The sequence below is a fragment of the Glandiceps talaboti genome, chromosome 17 (assembly GCF_964340395.1).
Source record: "Glandiceps talaboti chromosome 17, keGlaTala1.1, whole genome shotgun sequence".
Taxonomy (NCBI): Eukaryota; Metazoa; Hemichordata; class Enteropneusta; family Spengelidae; genus Glandiceps; species Glandiceps talaboti.
This window is the reverse complement of record NC_135565.1, coordinates 17,853,837-17,873,069: the sequence shown is the minus strand read 5'-3', so window position 1 is coordinate 17,873,069 and position 19,233 is coordinate 17,853,837. Positions and strand designations below refer to the sequence as shown.

Sequence of the window (19,233 nt, the reverse complement as noted above, 5' to 3'; positions counted from 1 at the left end):
CTGAGAATACAGTACTACTACCAGTATCAATGTCTGTTGTTAAACTTCATGCTAGTCACTAGGAAAGCTCAGAAAACTGTCTGTGTATACACAATCTTGCATGGTTCTCTTCAAAACATCGTTCATTCCAACAGCTGTGTTTATTCAAAACTCATTATATGGCCCATTTTAAACCCACAGAATTAAACCAGACACAGGCGTTGTTTACCAGTCACATGCGTTACTGGCAACTCTCATGTCTGCAAACTCGACAACGCGCGTACTGCCTCTATCATTTTTTTCGCAATGCGCATGCGTCAGAATATGTGGAAATGAAAATAAATGGACGTGCATGGTCGGTGCACATGTACGCCATGAGCTCACGTTCTCCCTGCCTTCCTCTGGAGATACGCACTTTATTTAAAACACGTTTTAGGTAGACCTGTGGACAATGATTTCATACATATAACAGGACACTTCCTTTGCTGTTCCCGTTTGAGAAAACATGATCGAAGAGCGTGTATAACTTCACCGCGTAATGGATCATGGATGTACTCATGACAAGTATGGAATTTGTAACACGATGGCGTTATTATTGATATATCGTAGGTAACTTGTACGTAGAAATTGACTCATTTCCATGCGATTCATCGGCGTGTTTGCAATGGGAATAACCGTCACCTAACCAGGTAAGTAAATGACACTCATCGTATAGTAATGAGTGTTACGACTTACATACCTGTTTATCACATTGTCACTGTACGTTCCTCCACCACACGTATATGTAAACAATGAACCTGCTAGCAACCATATTACTAATATTAGTGATGGCAGATGAGTATGTTGAATAACTGGATGATACTTCCCTAATGTTCAAGGGTAAACAGTTCCATTCAGGGATTGTTATTATCACAAAAATACCAATATGAATTAATCATTAAAGGAATATATTTATAACATTTGATACCATGTTTTAATCCTCTTTCTACCAGGACGGTATTGTTTACAAAAAAATCACAAGTTGGGAAACAATTATGAACAAACACAAACATGATCATACAATATAATAATTAATCTACATAGTCAGTTTATTTACAAATGTTCTTTTAGTACTACTATACATACTCAATTATACAATACTTTAATTCCATAAATGTACTCATTTAGTTTTAAATAATTTGATTTTTGTCCTTACTTTGTAACCTTTAGTAATTCCACTGGAAGTTACTATATGTTTGAATAAATTACTCATGAGAAGTACAGTGTGTGATATACAAAATGTGAATGCCATTGTATTTGAAAATCTATACTCTAATATAAATGCAAGGACAATACTATACTGTCAATATTTTTTTTCTCTTAATATTTAGTAACATCAGTAGCAAAAGGTGAATTTCAAAAATGTGTTTACTGAAGCTACATTATAGCTTTTGATTATAATTGAAAGAGTTAAAAGTCCTTTGATAGTCAGGTAAACTTTACCTCCTTATCATAAAATATATTTCCTAAGATAAACTACACTGAGTATTAGTATAGATTTGTTTACATTACACATTTAGCTAACAAAATAGTTTCTAAGGATTAGTTACATTACATTACATTCAAAAGTCAAGAGTAGTAAACTTCTTGTTCTCGTGGAAGTAAATGAGAATCTACATCCATCATTCTTGGTTCCTATAATTAATCAATCAATCTTTATTATACTCAACACACACTAGCAGAGAGTGTGGTATGCATGGTACAATTAATTAAAAAAGAATGAAAATACAACCTACAAGGCTCACATAAAGAGCCTAAAAAGTATCCAGTGAATTTTCACCTGCTACATGGAGCTACTGGAGGTTACAACACATACGTGTACATTTATTGTACCAGTGTGTCTTTAAAATACTACAAAGTCTAGATAATTGTATTCCATTTTCTTTTTTAATACTTTTGTTTTGTGAGAGTGTGTAAAATTAAAAAATTATCTTGACCCAAATCTACATTGTATTTAATTTTACAGTAAAATACTTACAATTGCATTACCTATTTGTATTATTTTCTGTTTACGCAGATGACAGTATACACAACTATGTATGTATCTAGGCATATCTCAATACTGTGAAAGAACCAAGTGTAAACTGTGTGCTATTTGCAATAGAATTAAAATATTGTAACATTCTGGCTATTATTTCTTCCCTCCTAGGGCAGGAAAGAAAAAGGGCACCAACATCTCCATGAATATGACTGTCAAACATAATTATATGGCTACAATCAAGGTTACAAAGGAATATGATGGATTTCCCCTGAAAAATGAAAATGCCTGCTGATTTTGGGGTGAGATGGGATATGAGATTAGTTAGTGTAAGTGTCTGTGAATCATTATCTGTATCAATGATATCAATAGGTGTTTCTGGTCCTATGTTACATACATTTATATACGGCAACATGTTGACTGCTTCATGTACTGACAAATTTCTGCCAACTTGACTTACATACAACTCATAAACTCTGTTGCCTTCTCTCAATGTTGTGAGTGTCGCCTCAAACCACTGTGGTGGTAATACCTGTTGTGGGAGAGACACATGATTGATTAAATTATTCCAGTACGTGTTGCCAAATATTATTGTAATAAGTGAACAGGCATTGCTTCCATCACGGCCATCAATCGTAGATTGAGATATGTGTTTTGGCAATGCCCAAAGTTTTATCTCTCCTTCAGTATACATGATGGAAATGGGATGTATGTTAATGAGTGCATGGTGTTGTGGAATGTAAGATTTCTGTCTTGTTTGTTGTAGTAATTGAGGACATGTGATGACACCTCGTTTCTTTTTTGTGTGACCATATTGTCTACAGTGAGCGCATCGTCTGTTGTTCTGCTGTGGTTGATGGGTATTTTGATGTTGGTGGTCTTTTGTAGGCTGTTGTATTGGTGGATATTGTTGTATGTAGTGAGTCATGTTGTCTTTAAATGCTTGTGATGTGTAGTGTTCACTGTCTTTTGTGGTGTTTATGTCAGTGGTGTCATCAGTGTCCACATCTTTGTCATTTTGTTTGGATTGGTTTCTTATCCTGTGTTGTGTTGGAGTGAGAATGGCTTCATTAAAGCTTTTACTAAGCTCTGTTACTTTGGCAAGTAGTAATGGAAGACATACAGTACACTTGCCTTCTGATGATTGTAAACAATTCACATGACAACTATGACCACAGGGAAGCACTTTGATTGTATCTCCCTGATTATTACATGGTTTGAAATCACATACTTTATCTATGGCTGGTATATTGTTGATTCCAAAACTGAAAGCAAGGGGTAAGCATTTACTAGTTATGTCTGTTTTGAATGTTGGTAGTTGGTATTTTAGTATGTTTGTTTTTGATTCCAGTAGTGAAGATTTTCCAGTGTTCTGTGCAACCTTCCCAAAGAGTTGTACAATATACTCGGCTGTCTTACCTGCAATGAGAGTGTAGTCATGATGCCAATTGCCTCTGCCATAGCCATGTAAGAAGTTTTGGTGAAATGTGTTGTTCAGTCGTGTTGATGCAATGCTGTGTGCTGTTTTTGTTATTGTGTGTGGTGATGTGTGTGGTTTGATTTGACTACGCAGAATGGAGTGCCATACTTCTACCTTTTTCTCAGTGAGGACTGGAAAATAAGTTTGAAAGAGTTCAGAAAGATCAGGAAATGTGGTCATGTAAAAGTCAGTGTCTGAAAGCATAGAAAGAGTGGATTTGTCATAATGATGTCTTCTCCAGATGATGAATAAAATGGAAATTCTGCGCATGATTTGAAGGTATAAGTTGTGATTTCCTGAACGAAAAATAGAGGTGTATTGAAAGGTCAGAAGAGGTAACTGTTCGTCAAAGATGTGTTTAAGGCAAAGGTATTCTGGGTCTTTGGAATTGAGAAAATGTTGAAGGATGGAATCACGTACAATCTGCCAACCTGTAAAAGCAGCCATGATAACAAGAGATGTTCGAAATGGTTTGGGGTTACATGAGAGCTTTCCCCCAAAAACAAAGGAATACAAGTCACTGTAAAAAAAATGATAAAGTTTAACATGGTCGTCATGAAGATTAAGGGAAACATGGAAAGGTCCCTGTATTGGTAAAATGCTATCACTAAGTTTGTCTTGGGCAATAAGTTTCTTTACAAAATAAAATGTCGGCCAATCACCAGGAGCAGGAATTACAAACTGTTCAGCATATGAAAAGAAGTCTTGCGATGTATTAAAGATGTGATCATATGCTTTCTGATAGTCTTCCATGGAATGCAAGTCTTGTTGAAATTCGTCGATGAGGTATGTTGTTTGAAGTGTGCTTCTTTCTGAGTGGTCCTCTTGTTGGTAGACCCTGAAAGACGAGGACAGATATTAAGTACACTTATAAAGATAAAGTCTGAGGTTAATAGATATAGAAGTGGATTTAATTGTTAGTTTTGCACGCATTGTCATTGAGTCCAACATAAAAGTACATTGTGAAAGTAAGTATACTAGGCTGTGAGTGTTCAAGGTTTAAATTCCAGCTGACACATATTGTAGTATCCAACACATAATGACAGTAATCTTGTCATAGCACTTACAAATACAAGCCAAAAGTCAGGGCTGTTCGAATGCGCGTATTGTGTACATTAGGCTGGAGTAAACAAACAGGGTAGTGATATTTACAGATTACTCACAAGAAAACCTAGTTTGGATCAGTAACACATATAAAAAGCTATGTCTTAATAAGGGTACGTGTACCTATGTCGTTGTTACTCTGCTGTAAAACAATAGTTACCTGATATATTATTCCACATTTAAGGAGAATGCCACTCCAGGACTAAATAGAGGCATTTTCATTAAGTGTTGGTTCTAATTCTTGAGAGGCATTACATGATTTAACATCATTTACAATTAGTTGGAATTTCAAAAGAACATCAAGTTGATCTTGTGCCCTTTTGGGTATCTTTGCTGTAGAACATTGCATCATGGGAGTTAGTAGAAATAATATATTCAAGTTGCGCAATGAGATTCTGTACACTCAAGGGTATAGACACTCCAAGCTTATGAATACTCAATTTGTGAAGACTTCCATGATGCAATATCCCATAGTAAAGATACAGTACTACCCTATATAAAGGCACAAGATCAACTTGCTGTTCTCTGAAATTGCAAGTAATTGTAGGTGAAGTAAAATCATGTAATGACTCTCCAGAATAAAAACCAACACTTTATGAAAATGGCTCTATTTCCTGGAGTGGCATTCCCCTTTAATACCTGAACTTTATGTAGTAAAAGAAGGGCATTTACCTGAACTGTTTGAGTGATTGCTCAATGGTTGCTGGATCAAGGTGTTTCATGTACTGTGGCAATGTGTTGATGCAGACAGTAGAATATTCCGTCATTCCCATGGTCATGATTTCAAGTATGTTTTCAATACCAATACCACCAACACAGTCTTGTGTGCCTTCTGCTGTTTCAACAGGTACTGTTCTGTGTGGAGTCTGTCTTTTTTTTATTGCAAGGATTTGTGTATGAACGTCTACTAGTGAGGAAGCCATTTTGGATACCTTGAATGTGGTTAAATTTGTTGCCTGTCTTATTGGTTGAATGTTAGTGAAATCATCAAGTAGATGAATCACTAGATGTCTTTCCTGTAAAGAAAGATAATAATTTTGACATCAAAACAGAGTTTATCACAACTATAAATAAGTCCAGTGAAAAGTGCAACTTTGACAATAGTCTTTCACACTGGTACTCGCGTCATGGATTCTGTCATGGTCTAGAATAACTTTATCCCTTTCAGGAGAATTAGCGAAACTCACAAGGAGTCATGGCTATAGTAACAATTATTTTATTTTTGTAATTGGTTTGTCTGTTGATTTAGAGATCACATTTATTTGCACCACCCATGAGAAATGTGAGGCTGAACATAAGTTATTGTGTAGTATGTGATGAAGAATAATGTAACTGCACATGAATTGCTAAAGTTCTGCTAAAATCATTCTGTTAAAATGATAACAATATGAAAGTATATTTGTATTATTTCTTTCTGTCTACAAATGAATGAAATATACATTGAACTTTACCTTTCTTGCTCTTAATAGTAGAGAAGAAACAAGTGGAGTATTATCTCTGGCTGTTTTAGATCTGTGTAGCGTTATAGTGTTTGGTGCAGCACTGAATCCTAGTATTGGACCAGCCATTAGACTATCATAAGATACACCATGTTGCATAAGATTCAGGCCACAGTCCTTCTGTAGTTGATTTGTTTTCTGTGATCTGCATGAAGGAGGACAATTATTCAGTTACTTTATATATAGACCGGTCTTGTAGTTGTAGTGAAATGTGTCACATATGATGACTATTGCCTACAAAGTGAAACACACTCGTTCATTACTCAATCCTGATATTTAGATATAATATTTGAAAGATTTGATGACATAATTGTTGGTACATATCAACAAAATCTGAGGAAATCCCTGTCATTACATGCACAACACATAAGTTGGATGGTTGTTGAAAAGTGACACATATCATGGCTACATGAATCGTTGTAAACACTATACTTGATTAGTTTTGCCATGGTTTTATGTAAATTATTATGCATTACTAAAAGTAAATACTGTATAAACTCAGCCTGTGAATTACTGGAAAATAGTAGCTGGAGAGATATTAACAGTTACATAATGCTTAATTTTCTATCAACTTCAACAATGGAAGATGACAGTATGAATAAGTTATCTAACACCAAAGAGATATACATGTACCACATACAGTTCAGACTTAAGAACATCCAAGAGAAGACGTAATTGTAGCACGTAATTTACCTCATATATGCTAGAATGTGGAGTGCCGCTGTTGCTTTTTGTTCTATGACATCTGACCTATCATAAGATAATCTTGGATCATCTCTGGAAAGTGCAGATACCATAAGATCAAACAAGCCAGGACACTTTTCCTCACAGAATTGTTTCATCTGGTTTGGACTGTAAAGTTTCTCCTCGGGATTGTTTTTTTGGTGTCGGAATAATTCTTTCTGAAAAGTTGCCAGCAGTTGTGGAAAACATGTAGGTGGTTCTGAAAAGAAAAAAGACTGTCAGAGCAGAGGTAGATTATGAAGAAGTTTTACTTGTATTTTTTATATTCCAAGAGAAACTCTCTCTCACCAGCTTGAACATTGATATTATTCCACATATCCCATAATAGATACATGTAGTTAGCCTAAGAGGTAAAAAAATAGCTTACCAATATCAGGACATTGAGACATCATTCTCTGTATTTTGTTCCAGTAGTCTAATGTTATTTCAACACCCCCTTGTGCTGACTTGTCCATATGCTTGTGTTCCTAAAAAAGATATTTCCAAAAACTTACATGGATATATATCTGCATTTATATTTACAGGTAATTGCTGGATGTTCAGTGATATTACAATACTAGTGGCACAGCCATAATCAATCATCAGCTGAAAAATGTCTGGAACTCCTACATGTAATTCTACATAGAAGTCAGGAACAACTAAGATGTGAAGAGATTTATTCCTTGCATTCATAATATTGACTTTGGACATAAATTAAATGTGGTCAATCACAGAAACTACCAGAAATATGTATTTCGTACAATAACAAGAATATGCAGATATACAGATCTGTTCACTGATTTGTGTTTTTCTACACCATTAAATTACCGTTAGCAAAGACTGATCTATGTACATAGTTAAATGACCATGCATATCAATGCTGTTAAATCAAGAGAAGTACTCTGTGTGTTTTAATAAACATTGAGGACAATCTAGTCAGTTACATGTTTTTGTTGTGTTGTTTTTCTTAACTTAATTTTATTATGCTAGCAAACACAAACTTTTATTAAAAGTACACTGTACTCGTCCATTGAGAAACTTCAGTGCCACAATCTCAAACATTATATTACTTAAGTATTTTAAAACAGTTTGATATACTGCCAAAACCAATATGCTAGCAAACAATGTTGACCAACATGTATATATTGATACATACATACATTGTTAAAAACTCAGGAGTTCAGTATGCAAATGTATAGGAAAAAGTCTTGAATAATCATTTCAATAACAGTCTGGATTTGCAACAAATCAACCAGTCATCTGCAATGACATACTGCAACCAGTAATGCATATTCTAGGATTGTTTTGCAACATACATAACCTCTTTGTTGTAAGAATACATATTGAAAAAAAAATGGGCAACATGTTTCAGTTGACTGTAGTTTGATATGCTTTGTGGCAAATGAAATGGTGAGAGCACTGATTTACAACCAACATATAAAAAAAATGTAAATAATGAGAAAATGACAAGGTTGGCAGAAATATGTCTAGTTTGGTGAGATGGAAGCGAGATTCAGTTTTTGAATAATATGACTAATATAACCACAGGTCATTTCATTAGTGCTGTTGTTCATTACTCTAGTAAATATATTCTTCAGATATAAAGGGACATGCAACAACAACTACACTTGCAGGTCAAACCCTTTTTACCAGTACATATATACCAACAAATTGAACAAAGTAAAGTATAACAACTTTTACACAATGAGTTATAAAATAGATTTACCACATTGTATTATTTCATTTCATGATTGCATCAATAAAGATCATAATTATATGTCTAATTGTTCATTCAGTCAATTTTGGGAAAATGTCGTCAGAGACCAACTGTATCAAATTCACATTGAAGTTTACTTCAACTTACCTTTGAATCTGACTTTTTCTTCTGAGAAGTTTTTGGTCCAATTATTTCTTCAATTTTTTTGTAACAATTAGTACAAATGTATGAACCACGTCGATAGCTATGGTTGTTTTGACCAAGTTCATCAAAAACTGAGTGATACTTCAATGGTAGTTGTACATAACTACGTGAATGGAATCCTAGTGTTTTGGGGCTTGAACAAAATCTCAGACGGACTGCTGCCATGTAATGGTTTTTGCAGAGATATTCTCCACAAGTGACGTTTGCATTTCGAGCGATAATCCCGCTTGACACTTCCAGCAAACTTCCACCACATAATCTACCATCAGAAGTTCTGGTTCGGGGGGCATGGGCGCAAACAAACGTCATTTTTATGCTAACAGTGACAACCACCTGTTGACAGTACAGAATGGCACCTGGCAGACGATACTTACAATTTGAAGTTTGGCGGGTGATTTGTCGTCGTCTGTGTTTGACAGGTGGGAGGGGCCAAATAAAATAAACTGACGTCAAAAAGAATGACATTCGTAAATGATACTCGTGTAACTTTTATTTTTTTTTATTTGTTGACATTATCAATACCTCCGGTCAGAAATCTAGGCCGAAGTGAAATGACGTTGACGGGGAATACCTTTATTGTTATGCAGATTGAGACAAGTCTCCCATACTAATATATTAGACCAAGATAAAAAGCATACATTGTATCTATGGTAGTACAACACTACACTAGGGCCGGCTATAGCTATCCGGATACAGCTTACAAGTTACCCCAGTGCACAGTTAACTTTACAGGTGTTCTACGTATTGAAACCCCATGTCAAGCCATCTTTCGAAAGAGAAGTTCAGTGTTGTCACATGGACGGATATTTTGTCACAAAAAGTATGTTAAATTAGAGTTGGAATCCGATGTAACGGAGGTTTTTCGCGATCTAACGCACAGCCGTTCAAAATTGTGGTAGGGGTTAAAAATTTGATACAATTTTGGTATTCATATTCAAATTAGTGAGTCTTTTGGGGTCATATTTATTTATACGTAAGGTCAATGAATTCTCCTCAGGAGGTCAAACTTTTCTGACTCGGAAAGTCTTCGGTATATGCATTATTTACGGCGAAACTTTCAGATAAAAAATCCCCGTAATTTTAATGCAAGGAGATATGAGAGAATTTACCCTGGAAATTAGAGAACATGTTGAATTTTTGCGCGAAAATCGAACTGAGAATACATGTTCGCGCATGCGTATACGTTTTGAAGCGTTGCTTTCGCATAGTATATACGACGCGCATGCGTACTAGTCATTGAGCCGCTGTGCAAGCTATTATTATGCACTGTCGTGCCTCCGATGAGAAATTGTCGTCTGCTTGTTTGCCTGTCCTCGTAACTGGCCGAAATTTAAATATAGCGGCCATATTGAATCTGAGATTATAGCAATTTGAGTCATACTTTAATGCTAATTAGTCATAAAATATGCAAATGTACACAAACTTCAATGCCTGTAAATTAATTTGGAAGTATAAGACAAACATTTTCTGTGATTCTTGTAGTGTATTTGGCGACAATAGGGCTGAATTTGTGTGTGACAAATGTGAAATTAAAATTTTTGAGTCTGATAAATTTCAATGGTGAAGTGAACATTTCAAATATGACTGCTAAATGAAATAATTCAGGCTAAGATAGCTAATTGTTTGATTAAATTGATGTTTCATGTTGACTGAAAGTATAAACTTGAGTGTTAAACAACATACAAAACCTGAAATGCAGTTCTTTTTGTGTTTATGTATTGTGTTATTGGTGGGCCACAATACCCAAATATATCCATAGAAATTTGAGTGATACTTTATGCTAATTTATGTTGTCTCCTAAATTGTCTGTGAATTCAGTACCCTTTTTTACTTGGAGACCTAAAAACAAAATTATTTGGTTCCTGTTACCCGATCCCACCTAGTTTTTAGCTTGTTAAAATAATAACAAGTCTGTAAAAAAAGGGAAAGAAAATTGGTAAATATGTCGTATGAAATAATAAATTGAGAAATAATTTTGTTTTAACTTATTTGGTCTTAAATGGGGACTGGAGATCTGCACCACGGCTGCACGGCCCTACCAAACTAGTTGGCAAATGCAATAGCAGAACAAGAAATAAAAGTTGCTTACCGTAAAAACGAGGGGGCTCATCTTCTGTCAGTATATGTATAGCTGAATGTATAGCAAATTCACTTGTTTCTTCTCTTGTTAACATTAGACCATGGTAAAAGTTTAGTTCAAACCCGTTTTTTTATTATATTTTATTGAAGGCTAAACTCACTATATGCAAGTACGTACGCACACAACAAACGTACAAGTAGACATGCATACGTGATTCATACGTACACATATACATAGTATGGGTTCTCAGGGATTCCATGAATGACAAACCGTTGATCCGTTGTTACCGTGGGTTTTTTTTGCACGTTATGGATTTGAACTCTGCTATCCATTTCACTTTAAATCTTGGCTCATAGGAATATTCAATCACAAGTTATTTAGGACTATATTTACATACACAATCCTTGAAGCTGCAACTGATAAAAATGTCTTGTTAGACTCAATAACTTATTAGTAGCCTAGTTTTTCACTGCAAAGGGTTTAGAGATCGTCTTTTAATATTAGATCATTTAATATTTTGAAGATAGGTTGTCATGGTGATAAACAAACTTTATACTAGTAATTGGACCCTCATTCTTTCATCTGACCTCCCCGAATTAGAGACTTCTTTGACCTATAGGTTACAGGAGTTCAAATGCTTTATATCACAGCGTGTATGTATTTTTGAAATGTCATGGGTGGCACTCTGACACAGAGATATAGCCAAAAACGTAGGCCTAAAGTAAAGAAAATACACCAAGGCGTGTTAGCTCCGTGTTGTATGACTAAATACGATATTAAGCTTAAAAAGTAGAAGTTCTGTGTTTTCATCCGGTGAATATACGTTTTAACCAGATTTAAACTGAATGCCTTCCGTAAGGGTATAGCCGGTGGCCAAAGTACGAAATAAATTATTATTATTATTATTATTATTATTATAGTCTTGCAATTTCATGATTTATGCAAGAACTTTAGCTCTATATCTGTGATTTCTTTCAACTCCCAATGAAAAATAGTCGTCAAAAATGTTGTTCAAATGGCCCCACCTCCTATTCTCAGTACATGCACAGGAAATTAAAGCTTGCCATCCTCGACTTCACTCAGTTTTCATGATCCCTCTACATACCCGGGATATGCACACCCGTTTAAATTTCCGTGGCAAATAATAAACGAAATTCAAACCCACATAACATTGCTATAATTACGCATCAGAAAGTTTACATACTTCATGGTAAGCATCGTAACAGTTTAACAACTTTAATACAGTGAAGTGATACGGTATTATTGCCCTACTTCGTCACTGGGTAAAGTGTATACATTCCTTTTTCGACCGACGGACGTACCATCTGCTCCAAATCCTATAAGATTCTGTTTCCAATTTCATCAACTTTGTCACATATTTTTTTTGTCGCGCGAACACAACCATTGGCATGTGAGTGTTGAACTTCCTTCCGTCCTTCCATGAGTTTACAAGTCGGTTTGTCTACTCGTCGCATGTAGACTATTTCACACTTCTGTAATCACTGTGGGAAAATTGTCAAGATTTTGTTGAGTGGCGCACCCTGTACACTAAAATCACATAGAGGTCAATGTATAGGTCACCAGTTTTGATACATTGTTGCGAAATTTTCTTCATAGGCTAGGCTTGGTCTATTTTTCCATATTTTGTATATATACATTTCGGTATAAATTATAGATTATTACATTTGATAAATACGTGAGAGTGTATTTATTTCCTGAGATACCAAGCTAGATAAACTATTACAAAGCCTTGCAACAAAAGAACATGGTAAAAAGGAGACGTCTCGAGGTCAATATAATACTTCCTAAACAGTACTTCTCATCGAAAATCTACAAAAATAAAATTAATTCATCTGCGCATTAGTATTTGACGAAAAATTCACCTCTTTGTGAACTCGGCACCCACTGTAAACCTATTTTAAGGCCAGGGAAAAAAAGAATTGTTTTCTGGTGAGTTTACATAACTTAAATACCCCGCCTCGATTTTCTTTTCTTTTTTCTCGTGTTTGTTCAGCCAATAAAGCAGGTATATATGGGTGTATCAAAACAGCATCTGCTAGTAAAAAGTGCTACTAGCAGTTTCAACAAAACACTGTTTGCGACATGTAGCACTTCGATTCTGCTATACCTGTAGCACTTGCATTCTGCGACCACTATAGCACTCTGACTCTGCGACTCATAACACTTTGATTCTGCGATTGCTAGCAAATGAAGCACTTTCAGCGATTCTTGCATCGATGGTCGAACAGCGATAATGTAGCTGCATGTATGCGCCAAACTATGACGACAGCACCCGTGACCCGGTAGCTACCGATCCACGGTAAATTATGATCGACACTCTCCTGACGCATGTGAAAGTAAGCCTAATCGATGTTTCAGTTTACTTTGTCATTGATGTCAATAAAGTTTTTGCTCACATTGGTGTTTTATTGTATTGGCGGCAAAACAGACAACATTTCATGTCACCTTGTAGAATGTTTGCGTGGAGAGAGGCGACGGCTGTGACCTTGATCCCCTGCCGTCGACAACGTGCGAATCACAAAATACTAAGTAAACAATCGGCTGCGGTGGTTCATTCTCACCTCGTCCATGACAATGCAGTACACGTACTCAAACTTTACGGGTTTTTTCATCGAACAAATATGTTTATACAGATGTTGGAGGAGGAGTTCATGATTATTATTATCACTTTGTTTTGACTAACAGCCATGCTTTTACATGCGTTCTTATCTATGACAGTATCGTAGAATTCATAGTCCAAATTTGTAAAGTAATACGACGTAATAGCTCTAAGTTTTTAATTTAAAAATACAAATTCACATCTATTTTATATTTATGTGTTAACTTCAATGACAAAGGAAAAATATTGTTACCGGTCTCAAATGTTTTTGGAGGACGTTGATGAATTTAGCTGACGCACCACGGACTAAAAATTAACATGTGCTGCATGCAGACGATTGCGTCCTTGAAATCACGGTCCGTGTTGAAATGCACGTCTTGTGAAGAAAACATTGTATCAAACATTAAACGTTTGTTTAAAAAGTTGCAATCCTTTTCGTTGCCTTTGCCGATGTAAATAAGGCCAGCTTGCCGAAAGGGAACATGTTGTTAAGAACTATGAAACTTGTGAATTGGTGACGTCAGATGACTTGAATAAATTATGATGATATTAGCTGATGTGACAATGGCTATTCCTTTTTGAGAATGCGTGACAACGATTGGCTGATAGACTCTCTGTGGAAACATGCCGACATAACTTTTCCGCGTAAAATACACCGAAATAGGGTATTCTTTTATACATGCCATACGTCACCTTAAAACGGTTATCTGAAGTTGTTATTTTTTCTGATAGAAATTCTTTCGATCGACATCTCTGGTATTTTCGGAGAATTTTTACTGATTGTCAGATTTGTAGGAGCAGTCGTACGGGCGGACGGACAATGAATTACATATTTGTGAGTGATTGTTAATAATAGGCACCATCCTACCAGTGTGAAACATACTATCTAGGAAAGGGGTGTGATGGCGCTCGGTGTGTCCTACCACTACATGTATTCCCTGCATGTATTACCATAGACCCTATGGTATTACGAAGTGTTGGCGGCCATAACCACTAATCTCATTAGGGAGCGTGTGTGTAAACTTCAACATAGTCGAAAACAGTTAGAACTGTTTAGCTGGTTTTTTACAGCTGTGGACGTACTCGTTATTGCACCCACGAGATTGTTTTCGGCCAAGATACATGTAATGTTTGGTGAGATGAGATGTGTCTGCTGGGTGATGAGATCGCGAACCGTTCGGTTAGTTACAGCAACACAGTTGTGTGGTTAACGCTATGAGTTCAATAACGCCGTCAATTAGCACCAAGATAAATGATATTGTCTTTATACCCAACTTTACCGTCTTTTGATGTTACATTGCGGATTGACTGTCAGCAGATCCTTGACAAATGACATATCATAAAGCAGTAAAAGTGTGAACTGGTACCGCTCTTTACGTCACCGACGACTTTACGCGGCGATCCGCCACTTGCTGCCCGGCGGATCGATCAGTTTAGCAAAGGCGACATTAACACTTTCTCACACTGTTCTTCGACTTTAAAAGCCATGGAAACTTCTTTCGACCACATCATTATCAATATAAAATTCGTAGTCGACACATCGAGAAGACTGTATACCAGCAAAATGTCATTCCTCTTGAAGAAGCAGGCTGAAAGTTGGCTTCTTTTAAAGAAGCAGATCGATATGTTCGTAAAAAAGACTAACTTAGAAGTTGGAGTGGTCGTATCGTTTTACGACAAAGTGTTAGCGAAACGCAAGTTTATCGTCCACGGTACTGATTGCATGCAGCAGTCACTTCAAGAAAAACTTCCAGATATGGTTATACCACCCGTTACATCCACTCGGTATCAACGTACAGCCACTGATGAGACAGATAGTTCAGATGTCGGCGGAGCCACAGACAACTCAACGTCCGTACCAATCCCAGACCTACCAGACATCCGTGACTCACCACAAGGCTGCCTGAGCAAGCTTACGTTTGCCGAACTCAGACATCTGATTCCAACCATCGTGAAGACTAGCGTCGGTCGAAACCAGGCGTTATGGGGTAATCAAGACAAAGCTCCCATGTGGTGGCCTGTAGATGTGCCCTACTGCAACCCATGCAAACGTCCGAAAGAGGTAGACGGCTGGACAGAACTCTTGAGGAGAGCTGCAAAGGCTTGTTACGTGTACTACCAACGAGAAGATTTGACAGGTAGGTGCAACGTCATAACCTGTTTTCAAAACTAGAGTTGATATAGTATTCATATAAGGCGACTTTCATCTCAGCGAGTTTATGCTGTGCCTTTATCATTGAGTAGTATACTCAGTACTTGTTTTGATTAGTTGAAATTTTATCGCCGCCTTCCCACGCGATCACTCCGAACAAAACAAACGTCACAACATGATGAATAGAGGTAAATAAGGACATCTAGCCGCTTTCACCACATCTGATTTTAATCAGATTGAGGGCGAGGGGTGATTCAATATCAATTACCTAAAATGTGGTAGTAGTGCACATTTTTTCTGTTCATTGTCCTACTTATGCTGAGCTGTATGTGTCAGTAAATAAACAAGGCATGTTTGTTTTATTAATATTTTATTACTCCATATTTCGGCTTGGTTTGTGACATTTGAATGTATGTATTAGCAAGTATTATGAAGATAATTTATTTTCCAATCAAATGATACCTCACTTGTCAAAAATGGGTAACTCTAAGTATTTTTATAACTATTTGATTACATAACACTCAGTCTCACTTTATTCAAATTATTGTCAGTGAGGGGCTCGGAGGAAGAACAATCTCATGAGGCCATGAGTGGTGAAAGAGTTAACAGTCTTCACCCCCAAGAGTAAGTGATACTAGAAAATATTTGAAACATTAATGAATCTTTCTTTTTTTTTTCACACAGGAGACAATACAGCAGAGCAACCTCAGTTATCTGAAGAGAACCCCACATTTACTAATGGTAAGTCAACTTCTATTATCATATTTATTATCAGATTTGTGGGTAATCATGTATATGTGGTGTTGGGTCAAAAACTACCCACTTGTTTCATATACTATTCCCCCCCCCCCCTTTTTTTTTAAATTTCTTTGATATTTCATGTACATCCAACTTGTTCTTGGATTTTTTTAAGTTACTTTTTTTTTGGAAATGGCAAGTTGTCTGTGTCTTATTATGGGTACACATGTCACAATTTTTTTTTTATTCCATCATGAACACTTTTACCTAGTCCCTCTGAGTTAAATTTCACAACCAGGACAGTTAAAATAGGGTGTTCTGTAAATCATTTTAATTGAAAGTAGACTGTAATTGCAGTTATGTGTACATATTACTTTTACACCATAATGCGATTATGACCATAATCACTCTGCACCTTTGTAGGATGACTGTATGCTACAACTTACAAACATCTGTTTGGATAGCAAGCTGATGTACACATTATTGTTACAAATTAAAATGCCAAAACACAGATGAACATTTACATCTATAATATAAAATAACTTTGATGAATAACCATCTGAAATATATATATTAGTAAAAAAGTTAGGTAATTTTGATATGTATTTGAAAAATGTACAAGACAACTCCCAGATTTTGAATATGAATAGGATAAAGTTTCTTCAGGGATATTTGGACAAAGGTTGAATATTTAATTTCGAAGGCACGTTTCCCTGAAGATAAACATACAATGTTAAAGCATGGATAATTTATTGTATATTAAAGCAATACAATATCTGCCTTGTTAACTGTTCAAATTCTTGTTTATTTCTCTAGCTGCTACACCAGAAGATATACAATTCCATCCTGAAATACCTGCCCTCCAGCAGATAGTTTACAATTATACCACACTGAATCAAAATGATCTTGGTAAGTAACAACATAAAATTCTGATATTAACCATGAAAATATATATTGGTGACTTGTCAAAGGCTAACATACAGTAAGCGTGTAATTGTTATTGAAAGACACTAAGAATAAATTCAGAAATACATGGGTACATAGAAAACCATATGTTCATACATACAGATGGTAGAAGTCAACTTCTATCTACTGAAATTGTTAAATTTGCTGTGTACCTTCTAATCGATACTTTAGATATTCAGTCAAGACAGTGCAAAAAACACACCAATATACACATATTATAATGAGTTCAAGACCAGTTGCATGGAATCTACAAGTAGGGTTTGTAAACAGAAAATGCTAAGCAGCAAAGTCCTATTTGCATCAGAATACATTGAGTTTGTCATAACGTAACAAATGTCTAGTTAGCCTCAGAATTGTACAATATTAATCCACATTTATTCATTTTGTCTCTTTTCACCAGAACTTTTAAATATGCATTCTACACCGGAAACACTACATGTCCTACCATCAGCCATGGAAATATCAACAATACCGAGTTTTGAAGACAGTACTCTCCACACCAATGACTCACTGTCTTTTCATGACACATTCCAAGTAACTGAGGAAGCCTCCTTGCAAGACCAAACCCAGTCTGATGACCAGTTTGGCATGCACAGCCACGACCTATCTGAGCACACAGTATCATATGCCATTCAGTCCCCAAGCCAACCTATGCAGTCATCATCATCCATGCTTGTCAGGAGGAGTCAAAGAAAAAGCAAGAAAACAACAAGAGCTCTAGAGTATGTGATGCAGATAGCACGCCGAAGAAGATGAAAGGAACTGTAAAACATTGAACATCTAACTGATCCACTAATTCTTTGTCCAATTGTAACACTCATTAAGTTTCTAACAATTTCTTTGACAAACCAGTATTTATCTTATTTTGATAGACATTACTAAAATTGCCATTCTGCATTAAATTTTATAATAGTGTAGTAGTCTTGTCAAATATTCCATACTGAGGTGGCAACTCCTTCCTTTTGATTGTTTTCACTGTTTATGACAGCAGAGCACCTTTCACTTTTTTATTAGCAAGACCAAGGAAGAGGGCTGCATGAAAGATAAAATTGTCAGGTAGCATGTACGATAGTTGTGCCTTGATTCTTGATATGGAAGCGTTCGTCTGTTCGCAGATTTGACTGTTCAGATTTGTTATCTCTCTGTTTCCTTTGTACCTGTCCATGTTATAACCAGTTGAACATCTGTTGGAAAGACATAAAACAGCCATTTAGATCAATGAATGTATTTTTCACTATGTTACTACAAGATGATGACTACAGTGTTCACAAAATCGTATATAAAATTGACACAATTGACTTTATACTGTACTCTATATAAATTATGTCAAGAAGTTTTTCCATTCTTTTCACAGTTAACCCTTTCAGGACTAGAAACTTTCCCGCCAAAATTTTTGAACAAAAATTCTTGTTTCTCTGTAATTTTTGGAAAAAGATCAACTTTATTTTAGACCAGAATTCAAGAAATATTACTTCCCAATGAAGTAATATTCTTAAATTTTAGAAAATGTTCTTACAATCAAGTTTCTATTTATTCCAATGTCGTCTCTAGGAATGAAAGGGTTAAAGTCTGTAACATGGTTTGTAAATTTGAATAAACTTGCTATTTTTGGTCATTAATGAAATATACTGCGTCACTATTGGTGTGATTCCATCCACTCTGCTTTTAAACATCTCAAAAAGAAATCACAAACTAAAAGAAGAAAAATTAGTAAACCATGGTATAACAGTTCCTGCTACCTTTGAAGAAAGGGGTTATTTGAATTTGAAAATTACTTCAGGAAATTATCAAATCAGGGTTTTAGAAGTGTACATAATTAAAATGTATCTATGATATTCATTCAGTCTTAATAACCAAGTCTTGTATCAAATTGACAACTGAACTGGCTTCACTAAATTCTTTTCATATGTATTGGCACAAGACAAGGTTGTAATCTAAACCCCACTCAATCCAC

At 35.8% G+C, this 19,233-nt stretch overlaps 1 protein-coding gene and 1 long non-coding RNA gene across 3 annotated transcripts; both read left to right on the top strand.

Annotated features, from left to right (window-relative positions):
- The first annotated feature begins 321 nt into the window (after positions 1-321).
- LOC144448301 (uncharacterized) lies at positions 322-8,550 on the top strand. The gene is made up of 3 exons (XR_013482090.1): positions 322-668; positions 2,168-2,298; positions 7,348-8,550. It is a non-coding gene; the product is annotated as an uncharacterized LOC144448301 (long non-coding RNA).
- Positions 8,551-14,122: 5,572 nt separating this feature from the next.
- Positions 14,123-18,093, top strand: LOC144448464 (uncharacterized). Of its 2 annotated transcripts, XM_078138720.1 has the most exons (4): positions 14,123-15,561; positions 16,260-16,316; positions 17,130-17,222; positions 17,680-18,093. In XM_078138720.1, the coding sequence occupies exons 1-4, from the start codon at positions 14,910-14,912 to the stop codon at positions 18,033-18,035; spliced, it is 1,158 nt and encodes a 385-aa protein (XP_077994846.1). In that variant the 5' UTR covers positions 14,123-14,909; the 3' UTR covers positions 18,036-18,093. The 2 variants fall into 2 exon arrangements, with proteins under 2 accessions (XP_077994846.1, XP_077994847.1); XM_078138721.1 differs by lacking the exon at positions 16,260-16,316.
- Positions 18,094-19,233: the final 1,140 nt, after the last annotated feature.

Coding starts and splice junctions, on each gene's coding strand:
- LOC144448464 (XM_078138720.1), top strand. CDS start 14,910: ATGGAAACTTCTTTCGACCACATCATTATCAATATAAAATTCGTAGTC. Junction 15,562..16,259: donor CCAACGAGAAGATTTGACAG/GTAGGTGCAACG, acceptor TTTTTCACACAG/GAGACAATACAGCAGAGCAA. Junction 16,317..17,129: donor GAACCCCACATTTACTAATG/GTAAGTCAACTT, acceptor TTATTTCTCTAG/CTGCTACACCAGAAGATATA.